This window comes from Cajanus cajan, chromosome 7 (assembly GCF_000230855.2).
Source record: "Cajanus cajan strain Asha chromosome 7, NIPB_CcT2T_4, whole genome shotgun sequence".
NCBI classification, from domain to species: domain Eukaryota; kingdom Viridiplantae; phylum Streptophyta; class Magnoliopsida; order Fabales; family Fabaceae; genus Cajanus; species Cajanus cajan.
Window position 1 is genome coordinate 24,635,076 of NC_138523.1, and position 16,837 is coordinate 24,651,912.

At 33.5% G+C, this 16,837-nt stretch overlaps 2 protein-coding genes across 3 annotated transcripts in view; both read left to right on the plus strand.

Annotated features, from left to right (window-relative positions):
• Nucleotides 1-900: 900 nt before the first annotated feature.
• LOC109788806 (uncharacterized) lies at nt 901-3,962 on the plus strand. Its single transcript, XM_020347633.3, has 2 exons — nt 901-1,121; nt 1,312-3,962. The coding sequence occupies exon 2, from the start codon at nt 1,317-1,319 to the stop codon at nt 3,759-3,761; it is 2,445 nt and encodes an 814-aa protein (XP_020203222.2). The 5' UTR covers nt 901-1,121; nt 1,312-1,316; the 3' UTR covers nt 3,762-3,962.
• A 549-nt stretch (nt 3,963-4,511) lies between these two features.
• Nucleotides 4,512-16,837, plus strand: part of LOC109802283 (glycinol 4-dimethylallyltransferase-like) — a 50,848-nt gene continuing 38,522 nt past the window's right edge. The window contains exons 1-2 of one of the 2 annotated variants that reach the window (XM_083059456.1): nt 4,512-5,294; nt 5,454-5,504. In XM_083059456.1, coding sequence (XP_082915582.1) covers nt 5,243-5,294; nt 5,454-5,504 — 103 coding nt within the window. In that variant the 5' untranslated portion in view covers nt 4,512-5,242. The remainder of the gene's footprint in view (nt 5,295-5,453; nt 5,505-16,837) is intronic. The other variant, XM_083059455.1, reaches the window with a different exon arrangement.

Below are 16,837 nucleotides of genomic sequence, written 5' to 3' on the forward strand. Positions count from 1 at the left end.
TGATTTGGTTATGATGTTCTGAGGCGTTGTCATATGGATTGAGAGGTTGTTTAAGGTTGTATGATGCTATGTGGTAAAGTTGGTTCATGTACATGCTATATGGAGTAAATGGTGATTGATTCATACATGCTTGGGTATGGTATATATGAATGTTTAAAATAGGTATTCTAATATGATTTGATATGCATGTATGTTAATTGAGGATAGATGACCTTATGGAACAATTAATGGATGATTGTGTGTTTAGTAAGATTGACCTTAGGGTGTGATATCATCATGTTGGAGTTGAGGGTGAAAAAAAAATATATATCTAAGACAGCTTTACGCTAAGTTATCTAAGTATGATTTTTGATTGTATGAAACGAGATTATAGTGACATCCATGTAAGAAAAGATAAACACTACAACAAAATTAATTTATTATTAACGATAATTATTTAATGATAATAAATTAATTGTTGTTATTTAATTATATAATAAAAATATTAATGGCTAATATATAATAGCCACTAAAAATGTATTTACATTACATCAATGTTTATTATTAGCAACAATTATTTATTGAGAAAAATTTATGTCGCACATCGATTAAAGATAAGATAATTAAAGAGTATATAAATGAGTGATAATTATCACCAAGGACGGAGCCAAGGGGGGACCTACGGGTGCCACGGCCCCCCCAACAATTTTAATTTTTTTTTATATACATATATATTACTATATGGCACATTGGCACCCCCTATTTTTAATATAAACTCATATGTATAATTAAATGAATAACCCAAATTTATTTTTTTATTCAACTTTTGGACTTCTGGTACGGCCTGCTATGTGGTATCACTTTGGAATTTTTTTTTTTTTAAAAAAATGTAGCGCCTCATTTGATCATTCCAATTCTTGCCTTCTCAATTCTCAAGTAACACTGGCAATAGGAATAAGATTGGGTAGTGACTATTGACTAGTTAGCATCACAATTCACAGCTTGCACCACGTCAATCAATAATCATCAATTCGTCATTGATTCTTATTTCATAACAACACCTGCACCGCATCATTGGTTCTTCAATCTCTCCTTGGCTCCTTGCGTCTTCAATCTCTCTTTTTATTTTAGTTCTTCAAAAGGTAAATTAACACTTCTTTTTTGTTACTAATATTTTAATGAATGTTTTCTTTTAATTGTTTTAATATTTTCCCCTTTGCTATTATGCTGAAAACCCTTTCCCCCTCAATTTAATTAGAATTTGTTAAGAGTGTTACTGTGTTAGTGTTGTTGCCTATTTCGTATGATTTTTATAGTTTTAAATTCTTTTAGGTTCAATGAAGATGAGGAAGACAACTATTGAATCATTTTTCAAAAGAAAAGAGAGAGATGATGAAGAAACACTGTCTAATACACCAATTTCAAATTTAGATACAAATGTTGATGATGTTGCTGAAGTTGATGAGCAACAGCCACCTCCTCCCAAAGCTTTGAGGACTGAACAAGAAACAATTGAGAGTGGTACCTTGATTCGCGATCCTGGAAAACGTTTACAAATTTGGAACTATCCTATTAATCAACAAGATGATATTCGTAGGGCGTATGTGAAGTTTGGACCATATCAATTTTTAATGGATTTGTATCCACTTTCAGGTCTTGAAGATCATCCTCGCCGATTTCAAGCTCATTGGTTTAGAATGTTTTCTTGGTTAGAATATTCACCGGAAAAAGATGCTGCCTATTGTTTTCCATGTTTTTTATTTTCTAAAAAACCAAGTCCATTCACTTCGGCAGGATTTAGAAATTGGAAGAAAGTGAATAATGGAAAAGATTGTGCATTTTTATCTCACATGGGGAAAAATATTAATTCTGTTCACAATGCTGCTCTTAGATGTTTAGAAGATTTCAAGAATCAATCATGCCACATTGATAAAGTGTTGAACAAGCAAACTTCACAGCAAATTCTAAGCAATCGGTTGTGTCTTAAAGTATCCATCGATGTGGTTAAATGGTTGACATTTCAAGCTTGTGCTTTTAGAGGACGTGATGAGAGTTTGTGGTCAACAAATCGAGGTAACTTTCTTGAAATGATTAAACTCTTAGCTTCTTATAATAACGAAGTAGATCAAGTTGTCTTGGAGAATGCTCCTCAAAATGCAAAATACACTTCACCTACTATTCAAAAAGAAATTTTAAATGTTTTTGCTAGAAGGGTGCAAAATGAAATTCGAGAAGAGATTGGTGATGCAAAATTTTGTTTGATTATTGATGAAGCTCGAGATGAATCTAAGAGAGAACAAATGGCTATTGTTATTAGATTTGTTGATAAGAATGGATTTGTTAAAGAGCGCTTCTTGGATTTAGTACATGTGAAAGATACTACATCATCCACTCTTAAGCAAGAAATCTGTTTAGTATTGTCTAATCATAATCTCAACATTGAAAATATTAGAGGCCAAGGATATGATGGAGCTAGTAATATGCGTGGAGAGTGGAATGGTTTGCAAGCTCTTATTCTTCAAGAATGTCCTTATGCATATTATGTACATTGTTTGGCTCATCAGTTACAATTAGCTCTTGTTGCTGCATCTAAAGATTCAAGTGATGTTCATGCTTTTTTTCAAAACTTGAGTAGGATTGTTAATGTTGTGTGTTCTTCTTGCAAACGCAATGATGAGTTACATGATGCTTATGAGACTGAAATTGCACGTTTGGTTGCAAATGATGAGATTGAAACTGGGAGGGGAGCTAATCAAATTGGCACACTACAAAGACCTGGAGATACTAGATGGAGTTCTCATTTCAATTCAATATGTAGCCTTCTACGCATGTTTAATGCAACTACTTCAGTTCTTGAAGATTTGGTGGTTAATGGAACTGGCTCTCAACGAGGTGATGCTACTTATGCTTTCAGAGTATTGATGTCTTTTGAATTTGTTTTCATTTTACATGTTATGAAAGAAATTATGGGAATCACAGACAAGCTTTGTCAAGCTTTGCAGCAAAAGAATCAAGACATTGTGAATGCTATGTGTTTGGTTTCTAGCACAAAGTCACTAATTCAAAAGTTAAGGGATTTTGGTTGGGATTCTCTTTTAGAAAATGTTAACTCTTTTTGCAATAGACGAGGTGTACCAATTCCTGATATGAGTGCTACTTACTCTGACATAATTCGAACTCGGCTTAAAAAGGATTCTGTGACAGTTGAGCATCATTATCGTGTAGATATATTTACTGCAGCGATAGATTATCAATTGAAAGAATTGAATAGTAGATTCAGCGAGCAATCAACTGAACTTCTTATGTTGAGTGTAGCTTTGGATCCTAAAGATGCATTCAAATCATTTAATGCTTGTGATATTTGTAGTCTAGCTAAGAAATTTTACTCTTCAGATTTTTCTGACCAAGAAATGATTCATATGGAATATGAATTGCAACATTATGAGTTTGATGTGCCAAAGGATCCCAAATTTCATAATTTGTCAACTCTTGGTGAATTATGTCAAAAACTAGTAGAGGTTGGCAAATCAAATGTTTATCCTTTAATTGATCGATTGATACGACTTGTTCTTACTCTGCCCGTGTCAACAGCAACTACAGAACGTGCTTTTTCAGCTATGAAGATTATAAAAACAAGTTTGCGCAACAAGATGGAAGATGGTTTTCTTACTGACTACATGATTGTTTATATTGAGAAGGAGATTGCACGAAGATTTACAACTGATATGATAATTGATGATTTTTACTTCATGAAACAACGACGGGCACAACTTAAGAAATAAAGGTACATACTTGAATAACTTGATCTTGCAATATGTTCGATATATTTATCAAATGTAAATATGAGAAATAATTTTTATTAAATTATGTTAATTATTATCTAGTTTTGTCAGATAATATGCTTTTGATACTTTAATTTTCATTTATTATAAATTATATATTATTTATTCTCGGCCCCCCAGTATTGAAATCCTGGCTCCGTCCCTGATTATCACCTTATAAGTTGTTGGTTTTGTAGGGTTGAATTAGACTCCTAATTCACTATTCTAAGTTGGTATCAAATCACCTACTATTATCAAGTTTAATAGTGTTATAAAACAATTAGAGAACAACTTTCACCTAGTAAGTCTCACATCGACTAGAGATAAAAAGATAAAAGTCACTAAATGAATGGAAAGGAGATAATTGAAAAAAATAATAAGTTTTCCTGATAATTTAGTGGGTTTTTACCAGCATTCTATATAAATGCCGCTAATAATATTAGCGACCCTAGATACACCAACCATTATTTAATTGCTGGTAAAAAAATAATGACCAAGTTTTCTTGACAATTTAGTGAGTCTTTACCTGTATTCTATTTAATGTTATTAATAATATTAGCGATCCTAAATACACCAGTCATTATTTAATTAATTTTTAGTAAAAAAAATAATAATCATTTATATAATCGCTAAAGAACAAAATAATGGCTAGAAAAATCTAATTTTGGTGAAGTGACAAGATCATAAAAAGTGTATCAGTAATCTCATCCAAAGAAGTAACTGGTATTGCGTCACAAAGCAAGTTTCCAGGGTCACGACTAAGAAAAGAGAAGGAGGAGATTTTAAAAATTCATTCTACATTGGTTTACGCCGTAAAACATCACTTTTCACATCAATAATATTTTACAGCGTTTTGTTTCTTTCATGGTATTATTAGTAGGACATCTTTTACGTCAATTAGTTAGTAATCAATGTACAAAAGTATATAAAAAAAATTATAAAATTTCCACTGTCTTTTACTTTTCTCCCGTTGAAAATGTCATATTTTCCAGTAGCATTTTTTATGTTTCTTTAATTTTATATTGTTTACATTTTTAATATAATATACGCGTGCAATTCTTCTTTTGTTTGACTTTACATGATATATACTTTTAATGCAAGATATACACGTCTATAAAAATAATATATTAATTTTTAGTAGAATTTCATTGGTCATATATGTATGATGGAGGATCCGGATCCCTTGCTACTACTTTAGTTTCTATTATTTGCCTAGCAAAGTTGGCCATGTCAACTGCGATGGAGTGTACATTATTATATTGCAATTAATTATTTCCCCCCAAAAGGATGACATATGATTGAATGTTTCAATTTGTTGGTCAATGATATTATTTTAAGTCTAATCTAGTCTATAAAACCTCTTCTAGTTTTCTCTGTTGCGCGGGTGTGTTTAATTTTCTAAAGGAAGTACTTTGTGTTGTTAATTACTAGGTTCAATTTCCATGGATTCAGCGTTTGTTAGATGTTTTCCTAATGCTTCTTCACTCACAACTGGTACCTATATATATATATATATATGCTATCCATAACCCATTTCTTTCTTCTTGATTTCATCTATCTTTCCTGTAAAACTTTGGGTATTAATTTTGTTAATTTTTCATTAGAGAATTAAGCATTTTCTGACTAATGAGATTTCATTGCTATATATTGCAGGTGGAAATATCTTGCGGAGTAAATATTCCACCAAAAATATTTATTTTACAAGTACGTGTTACATATCCCCCCAACTCCTTTAATCTTTATTATAATTATTATAACTATCTCCAACGTGAAATATGTATTAGCTAGTTGAAGGAGGAATCACTTTTTACCCTACATGTATGGATTGACCAATATTACTAATTATTCTAGGAACGTTGAAAATAACTCAATCTTACCCGCGATCGATCCTATTGACAAATTTCAAATATTAATTAATTATGTATATATATATACATATATATATATATAATGATAACTTCAAAAATATATCGTTGAACACATACTCATGAGTAACTACTATATCATTTAAATTATGTACTACTTCAGTAATCAACCTCATTATTATCTTACTAATTCCATTATCTTGCTGAACTTTTTCCTTTTTGTATCTAGGTTATTTACGAATCTTCTTTATCTGCACTAGCCATAGCTCATTGATGACTCACTCCAAATTCTGTCATCAAGTGTCTATCAACTAATCATTGATTAAAAAACAATACAAATTTATCGCCTTTTCGTTTTCATTTATACATTTTGCTTTTGGTATTTATCATTGAAATAATCTTTAATTTTTCGTAACTTATGACACAACTCAAAGCAACCAATTATTGACCGGGTTAGTGTGTTTCAAATTTGATAGCAAGTTGATGGATCATACTTTTTTAAAATGTTTTCAAAATATTTTACCACCTTATATCTAATTTATGCAGTATTATAAAAATAAAATGAGTTGATGAAGTTAATAATGAAAAAATATTATTTAAGCAATAACAAAAAGGGGTTCTGAGGGTCTTGATTGTTAGAGAGAAAAAAGTTAAAAAGAAGAATCAATTAAAAGTGGTTAGAGAAGGTTAAAGTAATGGACAAAATTAAGGAATAGAGGAAGTGAGAGTGAATGAAAAAATAGCTTTTGAAAAAATATATTCTAAACAAAGAATAAATTGAAAGGATATTTAAGAAATATTTTATAAAAACAAAAATAAAGACATTTATTATTAAAATGCTTAAATATGCTTTCAGTTCTTAATTACCTAATGATCAAATTTTAATTTTGGTCTTTATTAATTATTTTTAAAATTTTTCATCCTTGTAAAATTTATAATTATTGTATTTAATCTTTTTTATTATGTAATTATTTTCAACTACTTGTTTATTCATTAAAAAGGGAAGTGATCTTTTTAGGAGTAGTGATATCATGGATGACCCTTCAAAAAATATTTATAGATCTTTAAAATAAATATTTTTGTATATCTTAAAATCTTAAATTGTAAAAATTATTAAAAATAGTGATTTTAGAAAGATAAAAATTCAAGAAAAAAAGTATTTTACATGAACCAAAATAAAAATTTACTCATTTTATAAAAACAAAAAATATTTTATAAAGACAAAAATTAATGTTTACAAATTTAGGAAAATAAAAAATAAAGAAATTTCTTTACAATAATCAAAATCAAAACTCACTAATTTTGTTAGAACTAAAAATATATTTAAATCTTATTAAAAATTAAAAATGTGTATATCATTTACCAAAAATTTAAAAGAAATAAAACTAAACTCGATACAAATTATTTTAATCGGGCCGGATAAATCAGTTTGGTGGAACCCGACTCAGCTCGAATAAGCACAAGTAAATTATTTCGTACTTTTACTTTGAAAATATTGAAATCGAAAAATCCAACAAATTAAAGAGTTTTTGCATTTTTTTTATCACAGTAATAAAGTAAACTAATAGGAAAGGTTGAAAATTTTCAGTCTCAGCCGCACAATATATTTTTATTGGTTGATATATAAGTTGACTGTGCATTATGTACGCCACATACTATTTACTAATACGTTCCCACACGCAAATAGGGTAGGTACGTAATCCGTTACTTTGTTTGTTATGTCTCATTTAGTTGTAATCTTGTTAGAGTAAACGATAGGTTGAGATTGGATTGGCCTATCCATCAATTTATTTTTTTTAAAGAATTAATATTAAATTTAAATAAATCGTATCAAATTTATTATATAAATAATATATGATTTATTATGTAATAAATATGTTGTATATTTGATTTATTTTATTATATGTAAAATTTGAGTTTTTTTATATAACAAATGTTTTGAAAGAACTATTATTATTATAATTATATATCTATTTTATTATATATCATAAATTTTTTATTTTGATAAAGATAGGAAAAAATACAAAGATGATTGTAATGAAATTGAACTTGGACTAACATGATTTTAACTATCTCAATCATTCCTCACCCAACTACTAAGCTAAGCCTAGTGGTTATTATATCATAAATCTGAAATTTCCTGTGTTGCAAATGAAACTAAATTTATAGTAATTTGAGATTTATTTTATTATTTAAATATACTAATTTAGTTGGTCTTTTAGATATTGAGAAAGAAATATGTTAAAAAAGTTACACTAAATAATTATACAAACTTTATTTTCTTTATTATATTCTTTTAAAAAAATATTGGCGACTTGGCCCATCAGCTTACCAACTGACCTTTAGGCGGAGTAGGCCAAGGCTTTCAGCCTATTTTTACTTGGCAAGCCAACTGACCTTACCATTTTTGGCGAGCTTGAAGGAATTGATATGGTCTAATTTTTCCATCCCTACCACATACATCTCATCAACAATGTCACTCTCAATTACCTTTATTTATTGTCACTATCATTAACATTAGCCTTTTCATCCTTTTTGATGGAAAACCCTTTGGAAAGACTATATTGATGTAGTTCTCCTCCAAGTCTTCTTGAATAATAGATCTTTCCTCCTTGGTCTCCTCCTAGCTTTTCCAATGGCTTTCAATGGCGTTAGAAGTCATCCTCCAACACATATGAAGAGGTAGAACCCCTCTATGTTGACGCCACTCTTTATGAGTGATAAGTCACTCCAAATATCATCACACTCAAGAGAGGATAAGAGAAATGAAACAAGTTTCAATCTAATTCACATAGACTCCAAAGTTATTTTCGACCATTACATGTATTCCTACATATAAAAGTTTGGTTGGTTTATAGTGTAAGCTAGACTAACTATGGTCAAGTGGAACCATGGCTAGCTATCTTGTACTTAAGCTAACTAACTCTAGTTACCTTCCTAAAAACTTATGGAGCAAGCTAAGCTAATCCTAGTGTAGAAATAACCTAGGTTAGCTTAAGTTAACTCCATCTACCTAAACTAATGATTATTTCAAACTAGTTTATTGAGATGTAGCTTTCAAGGTCGTGTGATTTATTTTAACAAACTTGGATGGCTTCCTCACCAAGTTTAGACGTCCAATCTTGGTGGATTTGAAATTTTTTTGGACCATCCATGCCCAAAGAAGTCCATGGTCTAGTCTACCTAAATTACTAATTACACCTTTCAAAAAAAAAAACAAGGAAAAAAAATCCTACACTACTTGACCCAAAATACATGGTCAAAAAATATCCTATACAATATGTACAAAGGAGACTAAGCAACTAAAAGAATGCATACTCTAGGCTCATTATCTTCTTTAGTAGCTTTCTCTAGCCTTCTTACCATAGACCTTGTCAAAGGTCCTATGGTCTTCATGGATGGCCGTCCATCACTTTTTTTTTTAACTTATAATTCTTCCTTACTTTCTCCTTCTAACTGATTAAGCCATTATGGAAACACTCTATCTTTTCTCATCTTCTTCTTTGTCATAATTATTATACTCATCCTTTTCCCTATGCCTCCTTCCATTAGTACTCTTTCCTAATTAATTCTCTTCATTATTTCATCTAGTCATTCTCACTTATTTAAACACCTAAAAAGTCACCATTTTTCTCTACTTAAATGAACCCTAAATGCATCCCAAATGAAATGGCCCTCATCCCTCCTAAAAGACTAAAGTACCTTTAGGTCTAAAAAAAGAAAGAAATTGACTTTTGACCTTAAAAATAAGGCTTAAGTCCTAAAATAAATCCTAAGACTAATTTTGCCCCATAATACAAAGGCTAAATAAAAATAAAAAATAAAATTCTAATATCTAATGTACCACAAAATACAAGGGAAAAATAGAAAGAAAAAAAAAGTAACAAATTAAGGAGAATGCTCAAATTCCACAGACATGATGATCATGGCCTTTCGTGTGGTGTGTTCTTCATCTTCCTCTACTTTCCTAGTCATGGACCTTGTGATAGGCCCTATATGATGCTTCAAGGATGGTCCTCCATCATCCCCTCCTTCTTCAGAAGGATTTGACCTCAAATCGTCATCCTCATCCATGTCATTAGTCCCTACAAAAGGTGTAAGATCACAAACGTTAAAAGAGGAATTAACTCAATAATCAAAGGGAAGGTCTAGAATGTATGCATTATCATTAATCCTTTTGAGAACTTGAAAAGGGCCATCCGCCCTAGGGTTTATTTTGGACATCCTTTGAGTAAGGAATCTATCCTTCCTCAAGTGAAGCTAAACCCGATCCCCAATATCAAAGGTTACCTTTTTCCTCCCTTTGTTGTTGTACTTGGCATTTTTTTCGGTTTGTTTTGCAATTTGGCTCTTGACTTTTTCATGGTATTTTCTTATAAATTCAGCCCTAGATACTCCTTCTAAGAAAGTAGTATTAGGGAGTGGAATCAAGTCAAGAGGGGTAAAGGGATTAAAGCCATATACAACCTGAAAAGGAGAAAGGTTAGTAGTCTTGTGGACTATTCAATTATAGGCAAACTCTATGTGGGGGAGACATTCATCCCAAGTTTTCTTGTTCCCTTTTAAAATGACCCTTAACAATGTGGATAAGGACCTATTCACTACTTCGGTTTGCCCATCGGTTTGTGGGTGGCAAGTAGTGGAATAGACAAGCTTTGTTCCTAGTTTTTCCCAAAGAATTTTCTAAAAGTGACTAAAGAACTTAGCATCCCTATCAGACAAATAATCTTGGGTAACCCATGCAAACGAACCACCTCTTTGAATAAAAGTTTCGCAATATAACTAGCATCATCTACTTTGTGGCATGGTATAAAATGAGCCATTTTGCTAAAACGATCCACAACCACAAAGATAGAATCAAACCCACTTTGGGTCCTTGGGAGACCAAGCACAAAGTCCATACTAATGTCAACCCAAGGGGAGCTAGATATAGGAAGAGGGGTGTAGAGTCCATGAGGCATTACTCTTGATTTTTCTTGAAGGCAAGTGATACACTTGGAGCAATGCCTTTGAACGTCCACTCTCATGTGTGGTCAATAAAATTTAGATTTCAAAAGGCTTAGGGTTTTATCAACCCCAAAATGGCCCATGAGACCTCCCTCGTGACTTTCCTTAACCAAAAAGTTTCTAATGGATCCTTGGGCTATACAAAGTTTTCCCATTTTAAAAAGGTACCCCTCAAGAAGATAGAACCCATCAAAAGGCTTTTGGAGGAATTTGGTGAAGATGGATTGTAAATCTTGATCATCCTCATACAACTCCTTTATATTATCAAAACCAAGGATTTGAGACCCTAAGGAAAAGAGTAATGAGTGCCTTCTAGATAAAGCATCTGCCACCACATTATTTTTTCTCTTCTTATATTTGATAATATAAGGGAATTGCTCAAGATATTCAACCCACTTGGCATGTCTTTTGTTTAACTTCCCTTGCCCTCTAATGTACTTAAGTGACTCATGATAGGTGTGTATGATGAATTCCCTAGTCACTAAGTAATGTTCCCAAACTTGGAGGGCTCTAATAAGGTCATAAAGCTCTTTGTCATAGGTGGGATAGTTCAAGGTGGCCGCATGAAGTTTTTCACTAAAGTAAGCAATGGGGTGGCCTCCTTGAAGTAACATGGCACCTATGCCAAAACTAGATGCATCACATTCTAGCTCAAAGGTTTGAGCAAAGTTTGGGAGGGCTAGAATGGGTGCATTGGTGAGCTTTTCTTTAAGATCATTGAAAGCTTTTTCTTGGGCTTCACCCCAAATAAAAGGAACATCCTTCTTAACAAGCTGATTAAGAGGGGATGCAAGTGTCAAGAAGTCTTTCACAAATCTTCTATAAAATCTTGTCAAACCATGGAAGCTCCTCACATCTCCCACACTTTTTTGGGGTGGGCCAATCTTGGATGGCTTTTATTTTCTCGGGGTCAACTTGCATTCCCTCTTTGCCAACTATAAAGCCCAAAAAGTTCACATTCTCTTTACAAAAGGTGCATTTTTCCATGTTGGAATAGAGGTGGTTGTCCCTAAGGATTATTAAGACTCCTCTTAGATGTCCAAGATGCTCATCCAAGGATTTGCTAAAAACTAGAATGTCATCAAAATAAACAACTACAAATTTTCCTATGCAATCCCTAAGTATATGATTCATTAGACGCATGAAGGTGCTAGGGGTATTGGTGAGTCCAAAAGGCATCACTAACCATTCATACAAACCAAACTTGGTTTTAAAAGTGGTTTTCCATTCATCACCCTCTTTGATTCTAATTTAGTGATAACCACTCTTAAGATCAATTTTAGAGAATATGTTGTCCCCATGTATGATGGACTCCTTCCACCAAGGGGATGAACAAACGTCAATGGTGAAGAGGAGCTCCTTGCCAAGGCCAAGATAGTGACCTTAGGGGGTGGATGTCCTTCAAGGGTGAGGCAAAAAGGAAGGATGACGTAGATGGTGATGGCTTGGGCGAATATGAAAAATGAAGGGAGGATGGCGTTTTGGGTGTTCTAGTTGGCTCTCTTCACTAAGTGGAGGTGAAGGCCATTCAAGGTATCCCTAAACTCACTCTAAGGAGGAGATAAGAGAGGTAGGCCGAATTGACCTAGTGACTAAGGAGAGGATTCGAGGCAAAAATGCTCACTCAAATTCATATATTCCAAAGTATTTACATGATGCATAGCCTAGGGTATTTATAGGAGTGGGAGGCATCTAGGGTTGCATTTGGAGAGTACATGGACGAAATTCATAAGCCAAATGCACACCAAATGAAATGCAAATGAACCCTAGATGCAACTTGGTGGCCAAGGATGGAATCTTTGGGATTAGTTAGGCTATATCTAGGTGCATGATAAGACCATGCAACCTTTGCCCTCCACTTGGGCCTAAGCCTTTCTAACACCAAAAATAGGTCCAAGAGCCACAAAAAAATATGTCTAGGTTTTGTTCCCACCCTAATCAAATACCTTAGTCCAAAAATAAAATCCTATGATCTAAAGTACCCCATAATACAAGGGTAAAATGGGAAATACAAAAGAAAATAAATCCTATGACTAAAATATCCCAAAATACAAGGGTAAAATTGGAAATACAAGTAAAATAGATCCTATGTCTAAGATATCCCAAAATACAAGGGTAAAAATGGAAAATCAAAGACAAGGGCAAAATAGGAATAAAAATAAATGCTATGCTAATAAAAACTTAGGAGCTAAGGTCCAAAAGAGGCCTCACTCCTCCTATGGTTTTTCAACACTAACCCATTCCTTTTGCTTCCTTCAATACATCACCTTTTGGACTTCTTGGCCTTAATGCTATTCCATCAATGTAGCTCATCTAACATATAATCTAGCCTAGGGATTCGGTGCCTATATTTTATGGTGATGTTATTGATGGCTCTACAATCCATGCACATCCTCCATTTTCCATCTTTCTTGGGCACCAAAAGAACGGGGACGGAACAAGGGCTAAGGCTCTTTTGAACCCATCCCTTCTTTAACAGGTCATCAACTTGAGATTCTATCTCTTTGGTCTCTTGAGGGTTAGTCCTATAGGCGGACCTATTAGGAAGACTAGCTCCTGGTATGAGGTCTATTTGATGTTCTATCCCTCTTAAAGGTGGAAGTCCACTTAGAACTTCTTGAGGAAATAGGTCATCAAACTCTTTCAAAAGTATTTGGACCTCTTAAGGTAGAGACTCAAGTTCATGACTAGTGGTAGTAAGTGTCTCTTTGAAACAAAGAAGGTATAAAGGTTATCAAGCAAGAGTATTTTCTTAATATAATTTTTGAGAGATAAGTGACTCTTGTGAATAACTTCTTTAGAGGGGACACTTGCCTCTAAACTTGATACCTCCTTTTTCATTTCTTTAGTCCTTGAAGAAGGACCTTTTTTTTCCTTTTTTTGATTTTTGTTTTTGTTTTCTTTGTTTTTCCTCTTCTTCCCTATTGGCTTTCATTTTGATTTGATCCTCACTCACTTGAGAAGGTGATAGAGGACACAAAATGATTTTTCTTCCCAAGTGTTGGAAACTTATCTTCTTGGTGAGGCCATCATGGAAGGTTTTCTTATCAAATTGCCAAGGCCTCCCAAGAACAACATGACTAGCCTCCAATGGCACTATATCACACAAAACTTCATCCTTATATTTGCTAATGGAGATTGGTATGTTTGCTTGTTGGTTGAGTACAATTCCTCATTCCTCAATAATCCATTGCAATTTATAAGGTCTAGGATGGGGTATTGTAGTCAAGGCTAACTTCTCAACCAATCTAGTGCTACAACAATTGCAACTAGAACCACTATCTACAATGAGAGAACAAGTATTTTCTAAAACCTTGCATCTTGTGTGAAATAAGTTCTTTCTTTGAGATTGGTCAATATCACTAGTTTGGTTGTTAAGAAGCCTCCTAACCATGAGTAAGTCTCCAGTACAAGGTAAGATTTATTCTTCCAAATCTATGGCATCATCCTCACTACTTGAAGTAGATGAAGAAGAAGTAGCTTCATCAAGGATACTATAGTGGTCTTGGTCTCTTAAAATCATGGTTTTCTTTGTGGGACATTGAGAAGTAATATGTCCCCTCCCAAGACACTTAAAGCACTTGATGTCACTTGACTTAGATTCTTTAGCAGGAGCTTTAAGAGAAGATTTTCCTTTTTCTTGTTCTTTTTCTTTTTCTTTGAAATAAGGTTTGGAAGAGGATCCTTCCTTCTTGAAATTCTTGTAATAAGAGGGAGTGGAGTATTTTCTAAAACTTTTGACCCTTGTTTCAACCTTTGAAGCTTATCTATAAGCTCACGGTCATAGTATGGGGGAATATGCCTCCTTCTTAAGGCACTACGAATTTCATTCTAATATTATATTGGGGGATCATGGTGCAATCTTCTTTCTTTTTCCAAGGAGGTCCACCAATACATAGCATGCCCTTGGAAGCTAAGGGCTGCTAAAGAAACCTTTTTCTCTTCACTTATTCCATGGCAAGAAAAAAGTTTTTCAACTTTCATTTCCCAATCTAAATATGTTTCAACATTGTCTTTGCCATGAAATGAGGGAAGAGTAATATTGGGTTCCTTATTGGAAGACTCCCTTGGTCTTTGTGTTCTTGGTGGCCATTGATAGTAATCATCATTTTGATGACTACTATAATGGCTATCACTTGGGGGGTTTGTAGGGTGTTGACTACCTTCACTTTCACTTCTAGGGGGTCTCCCCCATTCCCTCCTTGGGGCCTTGGGTCGGATCCCCCAACTCCCCCATGACTAGTTTTGCAAGCATTTCTTTTATTTCTTTATTGTTTTTCTTATTTTCTCTCTCTTTTCTCTTATGTTCTTCCTCTCTTTTTTCATTTTCTTCTTCTTTTCTTTTTATGTATTCCCTAAGTTCTCTAATTTCATCCCTAAGACTATGTCTACTACTATGAGTATTTTGACCCCTTACACCTGAATGATCACTCATCTTTGATCAAGAAAGGTTTTCACAAAGAGGTTCTTGAAAATATTTTCACAAAGAGTGAGTGATAAAAGGTTTTCACAAAAGATTTTTTAGGGCAAGAAAAATGATAGGAGGCCTAAGTGCACAAAGTGAACTATCAAGGGAGGTGGACTATAAAGAATCTCTTAAAAACCAAGCCTTTTCAAGTAGAAATCACTAAGCCCCTTTTCAATTTTCTCACAAAATTAATTTTAGCACAACAAGAGTGAGTGTGTGTTCGGACCCCTAGTAGGCAACTTTGGAAGCCTCTAAACGAACATACAAAAACCAAAGGAATTATGCTAACAACTAAGAGAATTAAAGGAAAGCAATAAAGCATATACTAGTCGGAAGTCCTAGGGTGGAAGCTTGAAGTGACCTTGGGGGTTTTCAAGACACTTCCACAAGTACTAAACGAAACTACTCCTAAAAACTAATTAATTTAAGAGGCCAATTTACAACCCAATTGAATGAATAAGGACCAAGACACAAGTGGCCCAATCAAAACAACACAAAATTGGCGCAAAAGAAAGAGTAAAGAAACAAAACAAGAAAATTCTTCAAGCTCCAATTTGGTGTTCCCTTCACAATAAGCAAACTTGGTTAGTTTCCTCCCAATGTGTTTGGCACTCTAAGTTTGTGATGGTTCCCTCCCAAAGCTCTTTGGATCTCATGGCCAACTCCTCCAACTCAATCTTCCCCAAAATTGCACGGAAGTGTAGAGGTAGGCTTCATCTACACCAAGTGAAACAAACCAACCAAGAGCAAGAAAAGAGGCCAAGAAATAAAAACTAAAAATGCTCAATTAGGAAGGCTAAACCCATGAAGAATATTGATGAGACAAAACATAAGGAATTCTGAGAGAGACAAGCAAAAAATTAAGGCACATTTAAGAAGGTAAGCACTCAAAGGAAAATCCTAGAAGGGTTCTAGAATAGAATTAAGTGTTTAATGTTCCTTTTCCTTAAAATTAATGTGAGGTCCTTTCCTTAATGTCCAGCCACGGTTTTGGTCATAAAATGGGTCCAAATATGGGTCCAAAAATGGTCAAAGTCCAACTCCAAGTGTGCAAGGGTATAATGGTAATTGTCTACAAGTCTAGCAACAATTTCCTTTTGAATTTTTTTTTCTCTTGTATTTTTCCAGCCAGCTTTTGGTGCAGACCCTTGGTCAGTTTTATTTTTTGAATTTTATCCTTGTTATGTTGCTTGGTTTTTACACTCGTGGGTGAATTAAAAGTAGCACAAAAAAGTAGGAGACAAAAAGGACAAGTGGCATGCAAAAAACAACTTTTGTAAGGTGGAATGTGTCTTGTACTATGTACTAATTTGGTGTAGTTTTTTTTAGCAAACAAACACACATTCTTGGTAGATCTTTTCAGCATAAAACACTACTTGGTTGTCATACAAAGGACAAGGGACAATCATGTGATGATGAGCATGTAGGGGTGGCTAACCATGCATGTATAGGAGACAAATCCACATGGAATTCAACAAACTTTTAGAACATGTTATGAACTAAATAACATTCATGAATGACCTATAAGAACATGCAAAATTTCTGGCCAGCCACTTAGGAGAGGAAACATGCATCATTCATTTCCATGTTACATACATCAAGTGAAAGTGTTATGCATATACTTTGGACAAATAATGATTAAAATGGGGTTCATAAAGTGTTCATCATGTTCTTGACAAAATTTTCCAGCAAAGGTC